The 21077-nt window shown below is 29.0% G+C and overlaps 2 protein-coding genes across 2 annotated transcripts; both read right to left on the minus strand.

Annotated features, from left to right (window-relative positions):
- Positions 1-11106: 11106 nt before the first annotated feature.
- Positions 11107-13065, minus strand: LOC131656658 (uncharacterized). Its single transcript, XM_058926306.1, has 4 exons — positions 12939-13065; positions 12644-12790; positions 12151-12515; positions 11107-11862 (listed from the first exon to the last, which is right to left on the minus strand). The coding sequence occupies exons 1-4, from the start codon at positions 13018-13020 to the stop codon at positions 11248-11250; spliced, it is 1209 nt and encodes a 402-aa protein (XP_058782289.1). The 5' UTR covers positions 13021-13065; the 3' UTR covers positions 11107-11247.
- A 939-nt stretch (positions 13066-14004) lies between these two features.
- LOC131658969 (uncharacterized) lies at positions 14005-17185 on the minus strand. Its single transcript, XM_058928215.1, has 8 exons — positions 17111-17185; positions 16985-17023; positions 16856-16885; positions 16722-16763; positions 15854-16330; positions 14771-14920; positions 14064-14147; positions 14005-14012 (listed from the first exon to the last, which is right to left on the minus strand). The coding sequence occupies exons 1-8, from the start codon at positions 17136-17138 to the stop codon at positions 14005-14007; spliced, it is 858 nt and encodes a 285-aa protein (XP_058784198.1). The 5' UTR covers positions 17139-17185.
- Between the last annotated feature and the right edge of the window lie 3892 nt (positions 17186-21077).

A 21077-nucleotide genomic window follows, 5' to 3' on the forward strand; every position in this document is an offset into this window, starting at 1 on the left:
TTTAAAACTAAAAGATGAATTCTTACCACATTAAACAATATTTTTAACATGTAGTGGTTAGAAAACACAAGTGGGAGAAAGACAACACATGCGCGACAGGTGTTTTACCATCGCAAAATGAGTTTTAAGGCAGTTAATGTTACCGTCGTGATATAGCTTTTTCTAATGATGAAAGATTAAAGAGGGCGACGGGTTTTTTACTGTCCTGAATTAAGTTTTAGGGCGGTTAATTTTACCGTCGTGACATAGTTTTTGGTGAGAAATCCATGTGATGAAAGGTTAGAGGGGGGGCGACGGTTGTTTTACCGTCATAACAACAATATTAGGGCGGCTAATTTTACTATCGTGATATGAATTTTAAGGACGGTTGGTGTCAACCGTCGTAACCATTGTCTCTATATTACAGCAATTATCAAGTAATTATCGCAATTTTTGTGTCGTAAAACTCTAATTTTCTTGTAGTGATATAATTTTGTATAAAATAGTCAAATAATATAAAACAAAAAATTATATAATACTAAAATTTTAGAATTTTAATATTTAACAATAAAAAAACTAATAAACTTATTTGTGTATAACACGAGTAGAAGTCTAGTTAAAGTTATTAGTAATTAGTTGTTAAATTTGATAATTCTCTAATTACATGATTGACATTAATTTTAGTAAAATAAATTAGGCGGTAACATGTTAAACAGGATGTTCTAACTTACAGAAAATTTATGTTGAACAAAATGTTCAATCAACTGCAACTATAGAAACATGTCGAATAAGATGTCCTATGCATGAATCATATGACATTGCGTTTGAGGACACCTGGGCTGGGCTTTTTTGATCTTTGTGTTACTGATGCAAAATATTTTAAGAATATTATGCAATTCAATATGGCGCATAATTCAAGGATAAAAGATTCTATCTGGTTTAAATATGTATTTTTAGTTTCTAAGTATGGAAAATATTTAGGAAACTAAAGATTGAAGACCTAATTTTATGGATAAGATTTAGCATATTTTTAGCAGTCTCCTTGCTGGGTTTTGAAGCCCAAATCCATACCAGATGTGTGCTTTAAATAGAAGACAAGAAATCTAATTGAAGAGTAGAACTTACCGAAGAATAGGTTAGGGTTTGTGTAAATTTTAAGCCTCTCTAATATCATTCTTGATAGAATAGTATGATTGTTTTCTCAGTTGTACGTTTTGTCATGCATTCATAAGCTATTAAGTATTAAATGTATGTATGTCACTTAGGTATAATTGAGACATGAATCTAATGGTGTGTTGCCTGTGTCTCAAGCTATTGTTCTTGATCGAAGCTTTTAAGAAAGATCCAGTATTCTTGTTAATTAAGAGGTTCTTAATATAGTGTCGCTTGTAATTGAAGATTAAGGTAAAGTCACTACCTAAAAGGTGCATTTACCTACAAGGCATTGATACAATGGTTAGATACGTATTGCCTAAAAGGCACTGATTCATGTCTTGGCAAGCCACGCAAAGCTGCTCTTGGATAGTAAAGAAGATTATACAAATAAGAGACATTGTGTGTGGAATAACAGACTGGAGGAAAGATGTTCAATAGGGTAGGTACAAAACTGAAGATATGTACAAGGAGCTGCATGGTGTGGAAACTCAGGTGGCATGGAAAAAGATGTTGTGGGATAACTATGCACGTCCCCGTGCGGTGTTCACGCTATGGATGACCTTGATGGAAATATTGCCTACTAGAGATAGATTGATCAAATATGGTGTGACTATAGATAAATAATGCTTTTTTTGTCCTAAAGAGGAGAGTATCAAGCATCTTTTTTTTAGTGCCAAAATACACGAAAAGTCTAGCAGAAGGTCTTAAAGTGGATTGGGCTTAATAGACAACCCACCGATTAGATGCGGGAAACCAGTTGGTTGATTATGGAAACGAAGAAGAAAGCTTTTAAGAGGCAAGTCCTACAGATAGCAATTGCGGAGACAATTTATGAGCTTTGGCATAGTAGGAATGACATGAGCTTTTCACATAAGCATATGAGTCCTAATGTAGCAGAGGTTATTATCCGTAAAATCAAACTTAGATGTGGCATGTATAGAAATCTAAGTACACACATTATGAATTATGCTTAGCTTAGTTTATTATTGAACTCCTAGATCCAAGCGATCGGTTGTAACTATACGTTTTTTGGATAATGAGAAATTATACTTTGACTCCAAAAAAAAGAAGATTGAGGTAAAGGGTCGTAAATATTAGTAATTGGGATTATTATTATGAGACACCATTGCAGTGATTGGAAGTGAGAGGGGTTTCTCATAACTAGGAGATTTCTAGGTAGAAGTTGCATTGGGTAGGGATAAAGTGAGAAGTTGTAAACCGGAGGTTGTTTAGCTTCGAATTGATACTACTAATAGTGGATGTCCTTTCTCACTTGGTAGCCCCCAGAGTAGGTGTTGTTGTATGTAACACCCTGGATTTCCGCTTACCCCGCAGGGCTTCCGGCCTACCAAGCATGTCACCAGCTTAATCAATAATCCCCCCTAGGTCCGCTTACCGGCTGCCCAGGAAATATTGTTTTTGCCTCCCGCAGGAATCGAACCATGTACCTAGGGGTTAAGTACATATTCATAGCAATTCCTGCTACCACTTGACCATATGGTCAATTGGTAGCAGGAATTGCTATGAATATGTACTTAACCCCTAGGTACATGGTTCGATTCCTGTGGGAGGCAAAAACAATATTTCCTGGGCAGCCGGTAAGCGGACCTAGGGGGGATTATTGATTAAGCTGGTGACATGCTTGGTAGGCCGGAAGCCCTGCGGGGTAAGCGGAAATCCAGGGTGTTACATTAAAAGGCGCCTTTTTATGTAACAGCCCGAGCCTTCGGCGTTCCCGGCACTATTACCTCATGATCTTCTCTACCCCCCCTCACTAGTAGAGTTTTTGCCTTCCGTGGGAATCGAACCATGTACCCTGGGGTTCAAGTACATGTTCAATTCATTCCCACTACCACTTGAGCTAACTAGCTCAAGTGGTAGCAGGAATTGCTATGAATATGTACTTAACTCCTAGGTACATGGTTCGATTCCTGCGGGAGGCAAAAACAATATTTCCTGGGCAGCCGATAAGCGGACCTAGGGGGGATTATTGATTAAGCTGGTGACATGCTTGGTAGGCCGGAAGCCCCGCGGGGTAAGCGGAAATCCAGGGTGTTACATTAAAAAGGCGCCTTTTTAATGTAACACCCTGGATTTCCGCTTACCCCGCGGGGCTTCCGGCCTACCAAGCATGTCACCAGCTTAATCAATAATCCCCCCTAGGTCCGCTTATCGGCTGCCCAGGAAATATTGTTTTTGCCTCCCGCAGGAATCGAACCACGTACCTAGGGGTTAAGTACGTATTCATAGCAATTCCTGCTACCAATTGACCATATGGTCAAGTGGTAGCAGGAATTGCTATGAATACGTACTTAACCCCTAGGTACGTGGTTCGATTCCTGCGGGAGGCAAAAACAATATTTCCTGGGCAGCCGATAAGCGGACCTAGGGGGGATTATTGATTAAGCTGGTGACATGCTTGGTAGGCCGGAAGCCCCGCGGGGTAAGCGGAAATCCAGGGTGTTACATTGTACACCGAACTGGGTTAACAATTTTGGTGTGTTGAGTTACTTTCCAACCTTGTTTCTAAATCATGTTTACCTTGCCATTGTATGTTGTTTAGTGATCAATGTCTCAACATCTCTTAGGACATATGAGATTTGAAGGCTAGAATTTCAAAATTAATATATTTTTTATAGTTATTGGGTGTTGAACCCATGATCTCTGATAGAGAATAAATTTTTTCAAATATGAACACCGGCTTTAAGAGGTGCCGCATGGGAATGAAGATGGAGTTTTAGAGGTGTCACATGGGAATATATTTAACTTGGTAAAATATATTGAACGCGGCATAACTTATATAACATAGATAAAAGTTCGTGGCTCTGATTTAACATATATAAATAGACTTTAACGAATTTGTATATTGTCTACTTTAATATAATATAATAATAAGTTGATTTTTTAATTCACTTTAGGAGAAATTATCAACATTATTTTTTAATTCTATAATGCTTTATACAACATATAATTTCATATCTATTAACAATATATAAAAGTTAAAGTACCTGGAGATAGTTAGCATAGAAGTTAAGACATTCTGCTTCTTTTCAATAAAAATCTAATCTTCTTTCAACCTCACTCTCTCAGTATGTCTTAACTTCTAAACAAGTTCACCTTCATCTCAGTAAAAAACTTTCTCTCTGAAATCTTGACCTTCTATGCTAACTATCTCCATTTGTCGTTGTCGATGGTCCTAAAAGCTCTGCCACGAACCATTTCTCCGGTGAGACTTCCTCAACCACGACGCCGAACTGTTCTATGACGCCGTGAAGCACCTTTTAATTCGTCAGAAACATACGTTGTGTGCACCTAAAATGCTTCAACAAACCTCGCCGGAAAATAGTTCAGATCTTAAAGAAAGCAACAAAGGAAGACATCAATTGAAGGTACCAATATTTCTCAAATATGTAATTGTGAAGCCTTAGATCTAACTGAGTTTCTATAATCAAAATCATATTCTATATGCCAAATTTATGTTCTGCATATCTATGAATTTGATTTTCAATTTTAACTTCTGATTTTCTAATATAGTTTTTGTTTGTTTTAGGATTTTAAAGAGACATGGAGTTGATTTGACGAGAGAACAGTTAATGGTTTTTCTTTAAAAATTCTGCAACATTGTAGCATTGTAATATATAACAAATGATTTAATGAGAGAACAGTAAATGTCATTTGAACTGCTTCCTTCTATTCATCATCAAAGTTTCTTCTTTTTCTATTACTATTTCATCATCAAGGCTTCTCTCCTTTTTAAAGTGTATCAATTTAACAATTTTCTCTATTTTCCAGGCTGAGTTTTAGAGGAAGTTTGAATGAGAATTAGGTTAGAGTTTTAGATCTGCAGCAAGTTTGTTCAAGGGGTTCTTATGGTTTTTCCTGAAAATTCTGCAACATTGTAGAACCATATTGTTTTGCACGGGTGCAGTTACCGTGCATAGATAAAAATCTATGCACCATGCATAGATCATTATGGACCCTTGGATCAAATTCTAGACATCAATTGTTATTACTCAATACTCAATACTCACTACTTATTACTCAATACTCAATACTCAATACTAGATTTCCAATGACTTATGTAGGCTTATGCACGGTGCAAAAGGAAATCCTTATGCATATTAGCCAAAGCCGTTTTGCACTATTCACGCTATTGTTGTTTGTGTAAAGCAATATTTCAAGTTTGGCTCTTATATATCTATTTTGTTTTGACATGTGAATAATAATACTGATTTAACAATCCCAAATTATTTATCATAGAAATAATAATATTCCTAAATTAATATATAATAATAATAATATCTGTCATTAAAACCTATAAAATCTTATAATCCGTACACTACCTTTCAAAATCTCTCCATTCCAAGATTTGAAGAATTTTTAATTAGTTCAATTAACTAGACACTTTTTTAGTAGATAACTTATGTAATTTATGATAAAAATGATTTTTTTAATAAATAAATTATTAATAATTTTAATTATAAATTAAATTAGTTATATATTCAACTTAATCTATCATATATTTTTATATATGATGTAATGTCGATGCAAAATATTATATCATTTTTCTTTTTTTTTTAGTGAATACCTTTTCTTATTATAATTTTGTGATTTTGAATAATCAAATATTCTTTGCTAGATTAAAATATTCTTTGGGAGTATCTTTTAATAATAATATACGGTTATCAACTATAAAATTATTATATTTTAATAGTTATAATAAATTTTAATAGAAAATAAATTTCAAATTTAAATTTTAAGAGATAATAATTATTCAATAAAAAATATTATAAACTTGGCACAATAATGATAGGTGAATACACAAAAAAATATTCACTAATCATTCATACAAAAAAAATATTACAAATATTTATTTTTGATAAAAAAACACGGGACATTTTTTTTAGATTATTTAATAATCATTCATACATAAAAAATATTGCAAATATTTTTTTTTTGATAAAAAAAGACGGGACAATATTTTTTTTTTAGATTATTTTTAATTAATGAGATTCAGCTAAAGGCACACTCTATAAAGAAACAATTGATTAATAATATTTATTGTACCGTTGAAAGAAATTTAAAGGTTAAAAGAAATATTTATAATCAACCTATAATAAATTACATTAACATGACTATTATTATTTATATCCATGAACATTAATGTGATATATGTTTATTAAAAAGTAAGGTGATATATATCATTTATCCTATTTATCTTATTTAATTATACCAATTTGAATTAATTTTTTTTAACTCTTTAATAATTAACTTTTTATATCTTAACATGTCAATAATAAACTTTGGCCATTTGCATTCTTCAATAATGAATGTAATTATTTGTTATATTTTTAATGTTAAAAATTCTCTTTTTCCAATTACTTAAGCCACCACAAATTAACACTACTTGAAAAATTCAAAAGCCAATAAGCCAATTTTTTTTCAATGTGTTAAGAAAATAAAGTCTAATAATCTATTAAGAAAATAATTTTAAAATCTGTTATATAGATTCTAGATTTTGTTTAAGACCAATTAACAAAAACAGTATATTACATTTTAATATTTATGACATATTTTAATTTGGTGTTAGAAATAATAAGGGATTGAGTCCATTTTTTAAAACAGTATTCTTTATTCTAAAATAACAGCCTTTATTCTAAAATAACAACATGAACTGTAAAAGAGTACTTATAATAAGGGATTGAGTCCATTTTTTAAAACAGTATTCTTTATTCTAAAATAACAGCCTGAATTGTAAAAAACACTAAGATATTTGTTTAATATAATCTGATATAATTTTTATTTTTAATTATAGTATTCATTTAAATTGCATAAATTTTATTCAATATATTTTATAATGTATTTAGTATTTACGAAAAATATTGATAAATTCATCTATCGACTTTTAATATAATAAAGTAGATTATAGTAAATTTCTTAATTAACCCCATAATTACCAATTTAAGAATGATAATCGGGAGCTTAAAGATAATTATATTCCCTAATTATTACTTATCATTATTTTCCATGCGTAATGATTTTAATTTGCAACATTTGCCATGCATAATGAATTCAATTTTTTTACATCTTCCCAATACATCTTTTACCTCAATAATTTAGATTTTTTATCTTCCAAGACAATGAAAAGTCATCCAACAACATTTTATTTACATTAACTATAAACCTATGACCCCTATCTCTCTATTATATACTCACCCACTATGGTCTATTAACTCTCTACTTGATTGAATGATTAAATATCCTTAAGGATGCAACCATTTTGATTTGTGTGACAACATGTGCATGTGCACGTTGATATGTAACATGCTTTAAGTAAATTTTATTTTTTTGGTGTAATTAAGATAATATTTTAAGTATATTTTATGATTTTCATTTTGTGTTCAATGGAGTGTGTATTTTCAAACATTAAGATATGTATTAGTCAAGATAGCTCATTTAATTAAAATTATTAATATTTTTATTTTAATACTATATTAAAAAAATTAAATTCATATGGGGAATAAACTAAATTTAAGATCTCAATAAATGAAATTGATTACATTTTATATGAAATTGATCTCAATAAATTTGAATAGTGAATAGGTTGGCTAGGTTGGAGACTGTGAGTAATTTGCATTATTAATCGAAGCTAATTGATGATTATTGTAATTTATTGAAGTTTATTTTATTTAACCATTTGATTAAATTTGTTTGTTTGTTTTGTTGAAAGATCAATTAGCTGCTACTGCTCGGGCAACAGAGAAGTACAAGGATCAATTAGTTGTTTGTTTTATTTTGTTAGTTTTGGAAAATTTTAAACGTATGTTTGTGAAGGGATCTATATGTTAATCTTTTTTGTTGGAATTTGAATGATACCTGAGAAAAGAATGAATAAACATTAAATATTTTATAAAGGAGGTATCATTTTGGCATTGTTAATAATGACACTGTTGATAAGAAAAAATAAATCACACATTCTTAAATTTTAAAAAACAATAATAAATTACTAAAAAAAAGAGTAATGTGTGAAGTATTTACTGATTTTCTATTTTTTTATAAGATATAAAATATTTTTATATTTGACAGTTATAATTAGCCTATGTTTGGAAAATGTTAAAATCACGGTAGAAAACAAAAGCTACTCCCACCTGCTTCCAATTTTTATTTCTATTCATATTTTTATTTTTATATATGTTCAAGGCAATTAAATAATAATTACAATAATTATGGTTAAATTACATTTATGGTATACTTTATAAAATTTTATTATTAAATTGAAAACCATTTATGACTATGCAAATTCTTTGGTACCCTTGAGTTTTAGTTGGGTACCGGTACCCTTAGTGTTAATTAAAATAAAATTTTAAATTTTTTTAAATAAAATAATATTAAGAAAAGATGTGGCATTGAATATCTTCATTTGATTGGAGGAAGATACCAGTACCCAACCAAATTCAAGGGTACCGAAGTGTTAACCGACTATGCAAATTCCCATGTTATACTTTTTCTATGCATAAATCAATCACTTTATGATATTTGTACATATCCCTTATTACTACAATAAATATTTTATTCATTTATTGAGGAAATTTAAATTTTTCCATATAACCAATTTTTTTGTACATCTCTACTAAAAAAAAGTTTAAAATTTTATAATTTTAAATATAAATTTTTACTTCTATTTTTTAAATACGTATAAAAATATTAAAAATTAATATTACATACTCTATTTAAAATACGTATAAAAATATGAAAAATATTTTTTTTTAAATGGAAGAAATGTATATCATTAAAACTTTATTAATGTTATTAATATTATAGCATTTTAAAAAATAATAATAAATGTAAATTACCATATTTATGAATAATTCACTTAATTTTCAATATAAACTCAAATAATTAATAATATAATAATGGTCAAATTATCATTTAATGAATGCAAATTTTCAATAGAGTTTTTTAAGTTTCAATTTCAATTTTTAATAGTTTAGATCTTAAATACAATTAAATTATAACAACTATAATACAGGTTAAATTATCAGTTAATATTGTAATTACAATTTATTACTTATGTATTTTAATGTGATATGTTTATAACATATATTGGTCCTTAGGTTTTTAATACTACAAATCAGTTTTGTTTTAATCATTTATACAAAACTAAAATTAGAGATTCTTTTTTCGAAATAAAATATTTTTTTAATGTTTTATATTTTTATGAGAAAATTAATAAGAATCTTAAACACGTTTAAATTAAAAACATTAGCATCTATTTTAAAAAGTTTGGCCTCAATTAATGAATCAATTTATAAATTATAGTTGGTGCCCGCATTTAAATATTAAATTATAAAATTTAACATTTTTTAATCTTCTAAGTTATAAAAATACTAAAACAAAATAAAAATTTTAAACTAAATTTTTTATAATATAGAAGTTAAAAAATTATTTTATCATAATTTAAAAGTAAGTGTTACTTTATTTTTTAATGTATATTGTTGATCCAATTTTTTTAAAACGACATTCTTTTTAAATACGGGAAAAGATGTATCTTGGATATAAACATTTTTATAAACGAAAAAAAAATCTATTTTTGATGCAAATATTTTATAAGGGGAAAAAATGACTGTTGATACAAATATTTTTAAATTAATGATTAGGTTACAAATATTTTCAAATAAGTTACAAGTATTTTATAAATTTGAATAAGTTACAAATATTTTATATTTTTTAAACGGAGGAAAGTTAATGTTAACTTATTTTATAAACGAAAATAAATTATAAATATTTTATAAAAGGGAAAATACTATTGTTGATACACTTATATTAATAAAGGGAAATAAGTTACAAATATTTTAATAAATTAGAAAAAAAAATATTATTGATACAATTATATTTATAAGCTGGAATAAGTTTTAAGTATTTTTATAACTGGGAAAAAAAGCTATTGTTGATACAATTGATTTTATAAAAGGGAATAAATTACAAATATTTTTATAAACGGAAAAAAGTAAAAGTCTAATGTCGATACAATTGATTTTATAAACCGGAATAAATTACAAATATTTGTATAAATGAGAATAATCAACTATTGATACAATTGATTTAATAAGCGAGAATAAGTTACATATATTTTTATAAACGAAAATAAGTCTATTGTTGATACAAATATTTTTATAAACGGGAATAAGCTACAAATATATTTATAAACAACAATAGTCTATTGATGATACAATTTTTTTATAAACGAAAAAAGACTATTGTTGATACAATTATTTTTATAAACGAAAATAAATTGCAAATAACTTTATAAACGGGAAAAGTCTACTATTAATACAATTATATTTATAAACGTGAATAAGTTAAAAAAAATTTATAAATGTGAAAAAGTATATTGGTGATACCATTATTTTTATAAACGGAAACAAGTTACAAATATTATAATAAACAAGAAAAATCTACTAATTATTTCACCCAGCGTTGGATCAAATAAGTGTTTTTATAAACGGTTTCTAAGTATTTTTATAAATATAAAAAATAAGTATAAGTATAATGTTGTTATATTACTTTAATCAATGCATAAAGGTTGCTACATTTTTTTTTTATTTGTGATTATGTCAATGTTTATGATCCGTAAAACAACTTTAAAAACTTACAAATGACATATTGCGACGTGTAATTATTGTTTTAGTTAAAGAGCTAAAATTTGGATGTATTATTAGCCCTTACATCGTTAACTATTATTTAACATACTACATGTTTAATTTTTATTCCGATAGTCATCCAATTAATATGCGTATTGTTTAAATATATACGGAATAACATCATAAGATAGATCTTATCCACGTAATATTAAATCCAATATCCCTAGTTTGTATTATATACACTAAATAGCATAGAATACACAAACATATAATAGCATGTATAGTGTATGGGAAGTGGGATGGGAAAAAGTTAAAACTTCATATCATCCATATCACACCTTATAATTATGTAAAAGAGTCAAATTACACTACATTCACACCAATACTCGAAATTAAAAAAAATGAAATTATTCAAATACAAACCAAAGTCATTAGTTTCAATTCACATAGAAATACAACAAAACATACACCTCTACAGAAGAACACCCCTAATACTTGGTGGTGGAACCTTCTTCCAAACAACTTTAACAAGATCAATGAATAACGGAAACTGCGCAGCTGCATAGAATGCGACAGGAAAACAAATGGAAATATATAAATAGAACAAGATACCTCCCATCGTATATTTATCTGCGAGCACAAAGAAATGTCCAGCACAAAAAGAAACCAACATCGCAACGATGGATACGAAGAGGGAGCTCAAACCAAAAAGAAGCTTCATTGGCATGTTTTGATGAAACTCTTCGACTTCTTTTCGAGAAGTGAGTATAGAAAGGAACATGACAAGTGAAGTGACAGAGAAGTAAAGTCCAATTAATGAAGATATAGCGAATACTTCAAATGCAGGTTGTCCTTTTAATGCCGGTACTCCTGTTTGTTGATTGCCACCAGGTACGCTACCTGATGTCGCAAAGGAGACACCAGCAATGAGAGCAGCTACGACTGAGCATGATTCTGACGTGTCTTTCAACCATTCAACACTATCTTGTAGAAGTTCTTTGTGTTGCTCCTTAAAGATATCACTAGGGGTTTTTTCTTCATTGTTGAATTTATTATTGAAATGCTCTGGCACTAGTTCTTTTATGTACTATACAAAAATATATATATGTTAGTGCTACTTAAAAAATTTGATGTATAATACTATGATGATAAGTAATAATTAAACTATGATTCTCTTAAGCTTTTGCAATTTCCAAGTATGTTAGACACGGTTAACAATAAAAAAATAAAGAGAGATCCTACTTAATCATGATTTCACTATGACAAATTATATGAGACCTTATGTAGTCATATTTAGCCTTGGCAAATTAGAAGGTCACTATTGTAGTATGTCTTATACACTCCAAAGACGATTCATATGTATTAATAAATGTACCTTATACCACTTGATGTCCCACGTCAATTGCATGGCAGCGCCGGATATCCTCCAAGTATTTTCTCTCTCATAAGATGTGTATGCTGCCAAGTGTAACATGGTATTCTTATCTTTATTAACTCGTAGATATAGGTTTTGGAAGACTCCGTCATCTAAGTCATTCTTCAACCGCTGAATTACATGTGGTTGTCTATTCTTTACTGCCAAAAGCAATACATTTTCATTATTAAAGTTAGTCTCACTAACCACACTTTTTGTCTTTGATTCAAGCTCTGACATAATCTCAACTATTCCATGACTTGCTGCAGTCAAATATGCTGTGGTTTTTGCTTTACTTTTCACTTTTGTTTCAGTAAGCATCTTTGCTGCAAGTAATAAACATTTCTTATCAGAAATAATTAGTACTTTATAATTAAGCATCAATTTTTTTATTTTCTTTTGTTCTTGCATTGAGGCATCGCCTAGAAATATAGAGATAATGATGATTTCATACTCTCCATTCCAGAATCAAATCCTAAGTCATCTTTTAGATTGATCACACCACCACCCAATAATGAATAAATAGGTATTTTCATCATTTCTTTCAAGAGCAGACCACCATATATGTGCTTCATCTTAATAGTAATTATTGCCTTTAAGCCTGTAAAATTAATTAAGCAAAAGAGAAATTATTGATCAAGTTGTGAAAACACACTTATATCTACAACATTGATCTCATTTGTGAATTATAAATATAAACTCAAATAAAAGCATATAAAATTAAAGTTAGAAGCATTCAATATACATACCTAGTAGTGACACGATTAGCCTCATGAATACCAACATTTTGCTCATAATTTTAGCAAGAGAATGTGGCTTCTTTTGTGCCATTTCTAAGAAGTCATATATAGGAATTTGTACTTCACTATATTCATCTTTTTCTGCAATGTTTACATGTCTTTAGTAAATAATAGTGAGCGCCATTGAATAAATGAAGCACAAACTTTGTTATATCCATTGATTAAAATTCTCATAAAAAAGGAAGAGAAAATGAACTTAGCTTTGAACGAATAAAACAAGTGATTACAACCAACTATAATTGATCATATAGCTAACCAGCTATGCTATTTGTACACTGCCGTACTACACCTACACCGTATGTACGGACGGCACTATTCACCGTCCGTACAGTCCGTACATGAATAGTAATTTTTTTAATTTTTTTTTTAATTTTTTTTAAAAGTTTTTTTTAATATTTTTTTTTTTACGTTTTTTAAATGAAACTTGATAATACCTGCATATTTACTTCCGGATTTACCTACATTTGACATTACCTGCGGATTTACCTAAATTCGTAGGTAAATTCGCAAATAAATCCGCATGTATTGTCAAATTCGTAGGTAAATCCGCAAGTAAATCTGTAGGTACTGTCAAATCCGTAGATAAATCCGCAGGTAAATCCGCAGGTATTATCAAATCCGTAGGTAAATCCGCAATTAAATTCGCAAGTATTGTCAAATCCGGAGGTAAATCCGCAGGTATTGTCAAATATTTTTAAAAAAAAATTAAAATTTTTTTTAAAAAAAATATATTAAAATTTTTTTTTTAAAAAAATATTAATTTAATATTTTACTATTCATGTACGGACGGTGAATAGTACTGTCCGTACATGAATAGTATGTCCGTACGGTACGGATATACGTCCGTACCGTACGGACATACGGTGTAGTGTAACAAATTGGTGTAGGAATAGCATTTTTGTATAGCTAACAAAAAGTTGTTATAACAGAAAATAACTGTAACAAAAATATCATAAATAATTCGTGTCAATATATTTGCCAAATAAAGATCCACAGTATTACTAGTTCAGGATTTTCAAAAAACTAAATAATAATGAAAAAATTATAATAAGCGTTATTTGAACAGAAACATACCGTTCTTTACTTTTGCTTTAAAAATAGTCCTCCGCTTTAAAGATTTCAATACTTCTTTTGCATCATGGTTGCGTAAAGGAAGACCTTTGACACCAAAATTTTGCAAACATCATTAAACAAATTTTAATGAAATTTGACATCATAGTTCAAATAAAATAGGAAAATGTCATTTGGATTTCCAAACTATTTCGTTTACCCATTGGAATATGGTATGGTGTTTCTAAGCTCCAATCTCGATGGGTTTCAACAGTTTTTTAGTCTATATGAACCGCTGGTTATCAAGGTATATTCATGTAGTGTCATGTTAATAAAACTCAATGTTCTCCGGATATAGACCTATTAATATTGTTATAGAGTATTTTTAATATTTTTTTTTATAATCTAGATGTATTCAAAATAAAACTAAGAGTTCTCGAACCTGTTTATAAGAAAGAACGAGACTACGCACAATCTAATTGAAACTCAAGATAAATAAAAATATGAATTTTTGTTAAATTCATAAAAGTTAAAATATATCATGGGGTTTTTATACAACGTCGTTGGCAAGTTAAATGGTATCACACGCCTTGCGTATGAGGAGCCTCTGTGGAATTTTTAATCATTCGTTTCCAAACCTTTAAATAGGATAGAATTTGGACAATTGAAGTACTTATAAAGAAAAAAATTTAAATAACATTTGATAATATTCATAAGTATATGTCACTTACAGTAGTACAAAATTCGTTGCCGCCATGACAGTGTATTTCTACTTATGAAAGCTGATGTCTTAGTAGCAAGAATTTCGAGAGGAGTGATGTCATCCTTATTTTTCAGAATGGTAAGAACTTTGTAGTGATGCATTATTATAATTGCCATATCTGTTGCACAAAATACTTATATTATTATGATTGACAAGATATAATGCTCAATATTATATTTTTACCAATGCGATTTAACTGATTATTTTAATTAAAAACTTAAATGTTTAAAGAGGATTTTAGACTGTAAAGACACATTTTCAATGAATGATATAGTTAAAAAATATTTACCCAAATTCATGTTTCTTTTAATAGGAAGAAGATGTATCTCCAATTTTCCCGGGAAAGAGAACACAAAAATTCTCAGCACTCTAAGTGAGCTAGCCCTACGTGCAGTTCACTACCCTAAACACCTTAGATAGTGTTGCAAACACATGCCAATCCTATTGTAATTATTTTAGCACATACATAATTCATTAATGCAACTTTATCATTCATACAATTTATTGATATAATTAACTATCAATAACTTTTTTAAACTATTTAAATAATTTATTTTCCACCTATTGTGTCACATCATAGTTTGTTTAACGGGAAAATGGATCCTCTGCCAATGTCTACATTTATCCTTGTCCTCCTTGATTTAATAGTCCAGAATTAATACACATCAAATAAATAAAGTGACATTGATTTGAAGAGAGAGAAAAAAAATGAACAATAGTAACTTAAATAAAAGTAGGATGGGCAGCAGCAGGGAGCACAGGAGAGGATTCAAATCCATTTAATGGTGAAAAAATTAAAAAACATTCTATCATTAAATAGAATCCTCTTAAATACTCTTACTACCTACCATACTCATAGTTCCTCGTCACTTCCTTATTGAAGTTTTGTTTTTCATAATGAAAAAACAATGGAAGAATTTCACTTTTTCTTTAAATATTATAGGTTCTTTTGATACTTTAAAAGAGTATTAATAGAAAATCGAATATTAAAAAATAAAAAGAATAAATGAATAAATAAGTAGATAAATAATGTAAGATAAAAAAAACTAACCATATCTTTCTGTGTCAATGGCAACATGAAGGATGCTAGTTAAATTGTTATCGATAGCAATATTGAGATCAACACGATAAAATTGTTGGAGATAAAGAAACACGGACATTTGACGGGCATTCACCGCCCAAAAAAGTGGTGTTTCCCCGTCAAAAATTTTCACTTGAATCAAATATTTCCTTTGACCTTCTTTTCCAATTATAAGTTTACACACATCTAGGAATCCTGCATATGCTGCAACATGAAGTGGAGTAGCACCTATTTCATTCATCATTTTCAAACTACTTTCATCACCAAGCTTTTCTATTGTTTCTACAAGACTTTTCACTACGTCGTCGCGTCGTCCCATGCTTACTGCCACGTGTAATGCTGTTCCTCTTCCCTTGATATCTATCTTGTGAAAATTACTGTCTTCATTGTATTTTTTAATTACTTCATCCCAATCGTCTCCCAATACTAGGTCCCAGAACTCCATAGCTACATATTTTCATATTGCAACATGTGTTAATTAATATTATCTCGATTTTATTATAAATTGTTTTGGACTTTTCACACATATTAAAAAAAATAATAGTTGTTGGATGAAAATAAGAATTTATAAAAGGTTTTCTAGAACTGTGTTTCATTAATGATATGTAAAAGATAAATTTAAATAATTGAGAAAGGTGAGAATAATAAATATTTAAAAGTATAATTAAAAAAACATTATTAATTTTTCATTTGGATTCTAAAACGATTTATATTAAAATACAATTATTTTTTTTTGCAAAATGACTTATAATAAAAAACTGAGGGAGTAGCAAAATGTGGAGAAGTTATTGAAGAGAAGTTATTGAGTGTTAATATATAAGGAAAAATTTAGACTTACATTTGTCATCTTCCATTTCTAGCTGACAGCTGATTTCCGAAACTACATATATTTATTTTGCAACATGTCTTAATTAAAAACAAAATACGGAGAATCTATCAAGTGTTAAAATATAAGGAAAAGTTTAGACTTACGCTGGTCATCTTCCTTTTCTTGCTCCGAAACTACATATATTCATTTTTCAACATGTGTTAATTAAAAACAAAATGTGGAGAATCTATTTAGTGTTAAACTGTTAATATATAAGGAAAATTTAGACTTACATTTGTCATCTTCCATTGTTATTCCACTGATTTCCATAACTACATATATTCATTTTGCAACATGTGTTAATTATTAACAAAATTTGGAGAATCTATTGTTAATATATAAGGAAACTAGAGACATACTCTGATGATGTGGAGAATTTATTGCCATTCCTCAAGATTGAAATGCAGAATGAAAGTAGCTAGTGTTGGTCCAAGGTACTAAGCAGATAGTGCAAGCTTAATTGTCTTATATTATATAAGAAAAGAAATGAATCTGATACTTTGGAAAAACCTTGAGCATACTCTCTTCCAAACACGAGTGTCACTTACTAATATTTTTATTCCTTTCTTCAACTTTGCAGCTTTTCAAGTGTGTAACAAACATATCATATGATGAGAAAAGCAAAGTGCAATATGTTTGTTGCTGAGTGAAACTCAAGCTTAAGTAAAACTTTCTTTTGTATTTGACGCAGAGAAAAGCAAACTGCAATATGTAATCGTTGGACATGCACGTCAATAATTTTAATTAAAAACATCTTACCATTGTTAACAACGGTAAGTGATAAGAAAGTCATTAACTACCAACCTGATATTTCCACTCCTAACCAATTAAAAATCATATTCCATACTTTCAAACAACTTTTCATTAGATATAATATTAATACATTCTAAATAAATGTGTGTGTGTTCAACTTTAATTTTTATTTGTTCAATTTAATTAAAAATATTTTATTCCTTTCTTCAATTTTGCTTTTTATCGTTGCAGCTTTTGAAGTGAGTGAGACATATCACATCATGAGAAAAGCAAAGTGCAATATATTCACAAAATGTTCACTGCCGAGGAAGCAAAAGCTACTAACTTTTTCAATGGGTGTCTTTGAGTTAAATATGTTAGTGGTCCTTATAAATATGACACTTTTTACTTATAGTCCTTACAAAAAATTTCATCGAATTTTGATCTTCACAAAATTTTCAGTCACGAATTTTGGTCCCTCCCGTTAGATTACTCTAACGGAGGCTTACGTGGCACACCACGTGTCACGCCACGTCAGTAACAGTCAACACTAAAGAAAAAGAGACAAATTGCGGGGGTTTTAAACCCCCTTTAAATAACTTAAAAAACAATAATTTTTTACAATTTCTATCAAAATTAAAATAAATTAGTATTCATAATTCTTTTTTATAATTATTATAAACATGGCCAATAAATCAATAAAAAATATCATTAAAAGATATAAATTATGAGTGGGCAATTATTTATCTTTTTTCAAATAGTGGGACAATTATTTAGCCAACATCAATATTAAAATAATAATAATACATTAACCATAGTTTTTTACACATTAGATTTTTAACCGTTATATAAAAATAATTGTTTTCCACAATTCAGATCCCAGAACAATATTCTTCCTGATTGGCCACTCAAGTGGCGGATTAGATTCACTACGTTCTACAACAACATAATCAATGTACATAGATACATTTTTAATTTGAAACTATAAAATTTGAAAATTCAACTGTAAGAGCACTCATTGCATTTAAAAATTTAAACTATTTAAGAACTTCTGTTTTTTGTGTTTTCGTTGCTGCCAATATTTGGATAAATTTCCATAATGAGATTGTTAAACAGATCAAAAGAGATTTGAAATTATCTGCTAAAAGAGTTACTAAGGCACTTGAAACTTGAAACTCATAGAATATCTCTGCTAAAAGACATGATGTGTGCGTGTTAAAATGTGGGGGCACTTCTCTACACACATAGTACTGAAAAGTCCCTGACTTAAGCATGGTTACTTATGTATGTCTTCTCCATCATAGGCATCCATAGATTAAAAACATATTTAACCCTTGATTTTAGCAGAATTAAGTTTAATAAAATTGATTTTAACAGAATTGAGTTTAGTAGAATTGAATTATGTTTGGATAGATTTATGTAAAAGTGAGTTGAACAATAAATTTCAGTGTAAAAATTACCCAGAATTAATTCTGGAGGTAGAAGTTACAAATTCTAACTTCAAGTAAAATCAATCTTGGAGACATAAACAATTATTCTTTTGATAAAATAAACACCTCAAAATCACACAGAATCAATTCTACACCTTTAAGTTTTTCAAAAATCAATCCAACCATACTAATATAGTATAGTACAAAACAAAAATATTATACAGTATAGACACACACAAACAATCGATATTTCTCGTATATTTTAGTAGGGAAAATCTATTGAAGCGAGCCAAGAGATACTATAAATTCATTACAAAACATCGAATGCCCTACTCATTAAATACAACCTAGAGGGTTCATTAAAAAATTAGCTCTTCTTGTTAGATTTTTTTTTTTCAAACAAACTAAAACTAGGTTAGGAGCATCAGAAGTAATAATATTTCCTAACTTAAAAAGTGATGTTAGAGGTTTCTCTCGTAGACCTAGTCTTTGTATAATGATATCATTTTTCCGCACCGTTTGTTTCACTACTAAAACAAATTATCTATTGTTACGGTTGGAAGGGTGTGATAAATGTTGAAGTGTAATTCAAATTCAACCTATAATTTTAATATTGTAGCATTGAAAAAATGTGACTAGAGCCATTGATTGACTTAGCTTAGAAATTTTAGTAGAGTCGCCACTGTGCTTTATTGTTTCCAAATGAAATGAGAAAAAGAGCGAAATAAAACCCCCAGAAGTTTTTAAAATTAAAACTAGTAAATTTATCAGAGATCTATGGTTCGGGGGTTGGTTATGCAAGGGGAAGGTATTAGCACCTCTCACATCTACGGTACTCCGTAGGAACCTCTTTAAAATATATATTTGTTATTATTGTTATTGTAAAATGCTTATGTGTTTTTGTTTAAATAGAGTGGGAGGATGAGAAAAGAAGATTTTAGAAGTGAGCTCAGTAATACATCGCATCTTATGCCTACATACTCCTTAAGTACAATAGGGAAGTTAGAGCTTTTGTAGTTCCCCTTAAAAGAAAAATAAAAAGTCAAGTGGAAAAATATTTTTGGGTGTTCAACTTTAATAATGCTCAACAGGTTCTTAAAATATAAAGTTTTAACTATACTTAACAAGTTTTAAAAGGTGTCGAGATTTAACAATAAAACGCAAGGATGATTAAAAAATTAGTGGTAAAGCTTTAACAATACAAAACAAAGGGTTGATTTAAAAAGGTTGAGCTTTAACAATACAAAACCATTTTTAAAACAAGGAGGGGTGCAAAGCTTTAACAATACTAAACACAAAGTAAAAGAGTTGGAAAAAAGACTGAGTACCTTGACAAATTTAGTCAATAACATTCTGATTCCTTTAGATTTTTAGCATCAATGAGGAATAATACATCTCAAGCAAGCATTAGCTTTAGTTATCTCAAGTGGTGTGTGAGACATGAGGTATATATCATGGATACAAACAAGGTGAGTATAAACAAAGATATCGATGCATAAACTCAAGTATAAAAAGCTATGAATATAAGAGATGACATACCTCAAGATCATACCATGTATATATAAGTATGTTGTATGATGGATGGATAAATATGTCATGCATGTGGGATTAGTAAACAATGTATATATAAGATGTCAATGAAAAACCGTATTTAAAAGTGTATAAACAAGGAGAGATATAGCAATAAGTTATATTAACATGGTATTTCTTTTTAAGATCAGAGGATCATAAGATCAAGGATCATAGATTAGGGTTAAGAGTTTTAGTTATGTGCACCTAAACCTAATCATTTAAAAGTTGATTAAAGCAAAACCCTAGGTGAATCATCTAAGGAATCATGTTAATATCTTCAAGGTAAGCTTTAACCTAGCCCAAATTTGTTGACAAATAAAACAGGTCATTGGACAAAAGTTTATTTGAAAATATCTTGAAGAAAAGGATTTTTTAAAGGTATTAAAATACCATCTTTTGAGTTAATTAAAAGTTGAGCAAAATAAAATATTTTTGGACTTTTAAAAAAATATTCACAAAGTATGCTCATAAATAGGGAGTGTGCAAAAAATCAATTAAAAATAAGTTGATTTGGTATTTTAAATAAATTCTCAAAGTTGTGAAGTAAAACAAATAAAACTAGTGGTAAAAATTATGTTTTCTCCTTGGAGAG

Source organism: Vicia villosa, linkage group LG3 (genome assembly GCF_029867415.1).
Source record: "Vicia villosa cultivar HV-30 ecotype Madison, WI linkage group LG3, Vvil1.0, whole genome shotgun sequence".
Taxonomy (NCBI): Eukaryota; Viridiplantae; Streptophyta; class Magnoliopsida; order Fabales; family Fabaceae; genus Vicia; species Vicia villosa.

Excerpts from the sequence above, each read along its gene's own strand:
- LOC131656658 (XM_058926306.1), bottom strand. The coding sequence starts at position 13,020 with ATGGCACAAAAGAAGCCACATTCTCTTGCTAAAATTATGAGCAAAATG. Across the intron at positions 12,791-12,938 it reads GCTAATCGTGTCACTACTAG|GCTTAAAGGCAATAATTACT; the intron begins GTATGTATATTG and ends TTAATTTTACAG. Across the intron at positions 12,516-12,643 it reads ATTTGATTCTGGAATGGAGA|CAAAGATGCTTACTGAAACA; the intron begins GTATGAAATCAT and ends TATTACTTGCAG.
- LOC131658969 (XM_058928215.1), bottom strand. The coding sequence starts at position 17,138 with ATGGCAATAAATTCTCCACATCATCAGA. Across the intron at positions 16,886-16,984 it reads AACAATGGAAGATGACAAAT|TTTCGGAGCAAGAAAAGGAA; the intron begins GTAAGTCTAAAT and ends GAATATATGTAG. Across the intron at positions 14,148-14,770 it reads GCAACGAATTTTGTACTACT|GTCTTCCTTTACGCAACCAT; the intron begins GTAAGTGACATA and ends TTGGTGTCAAAG.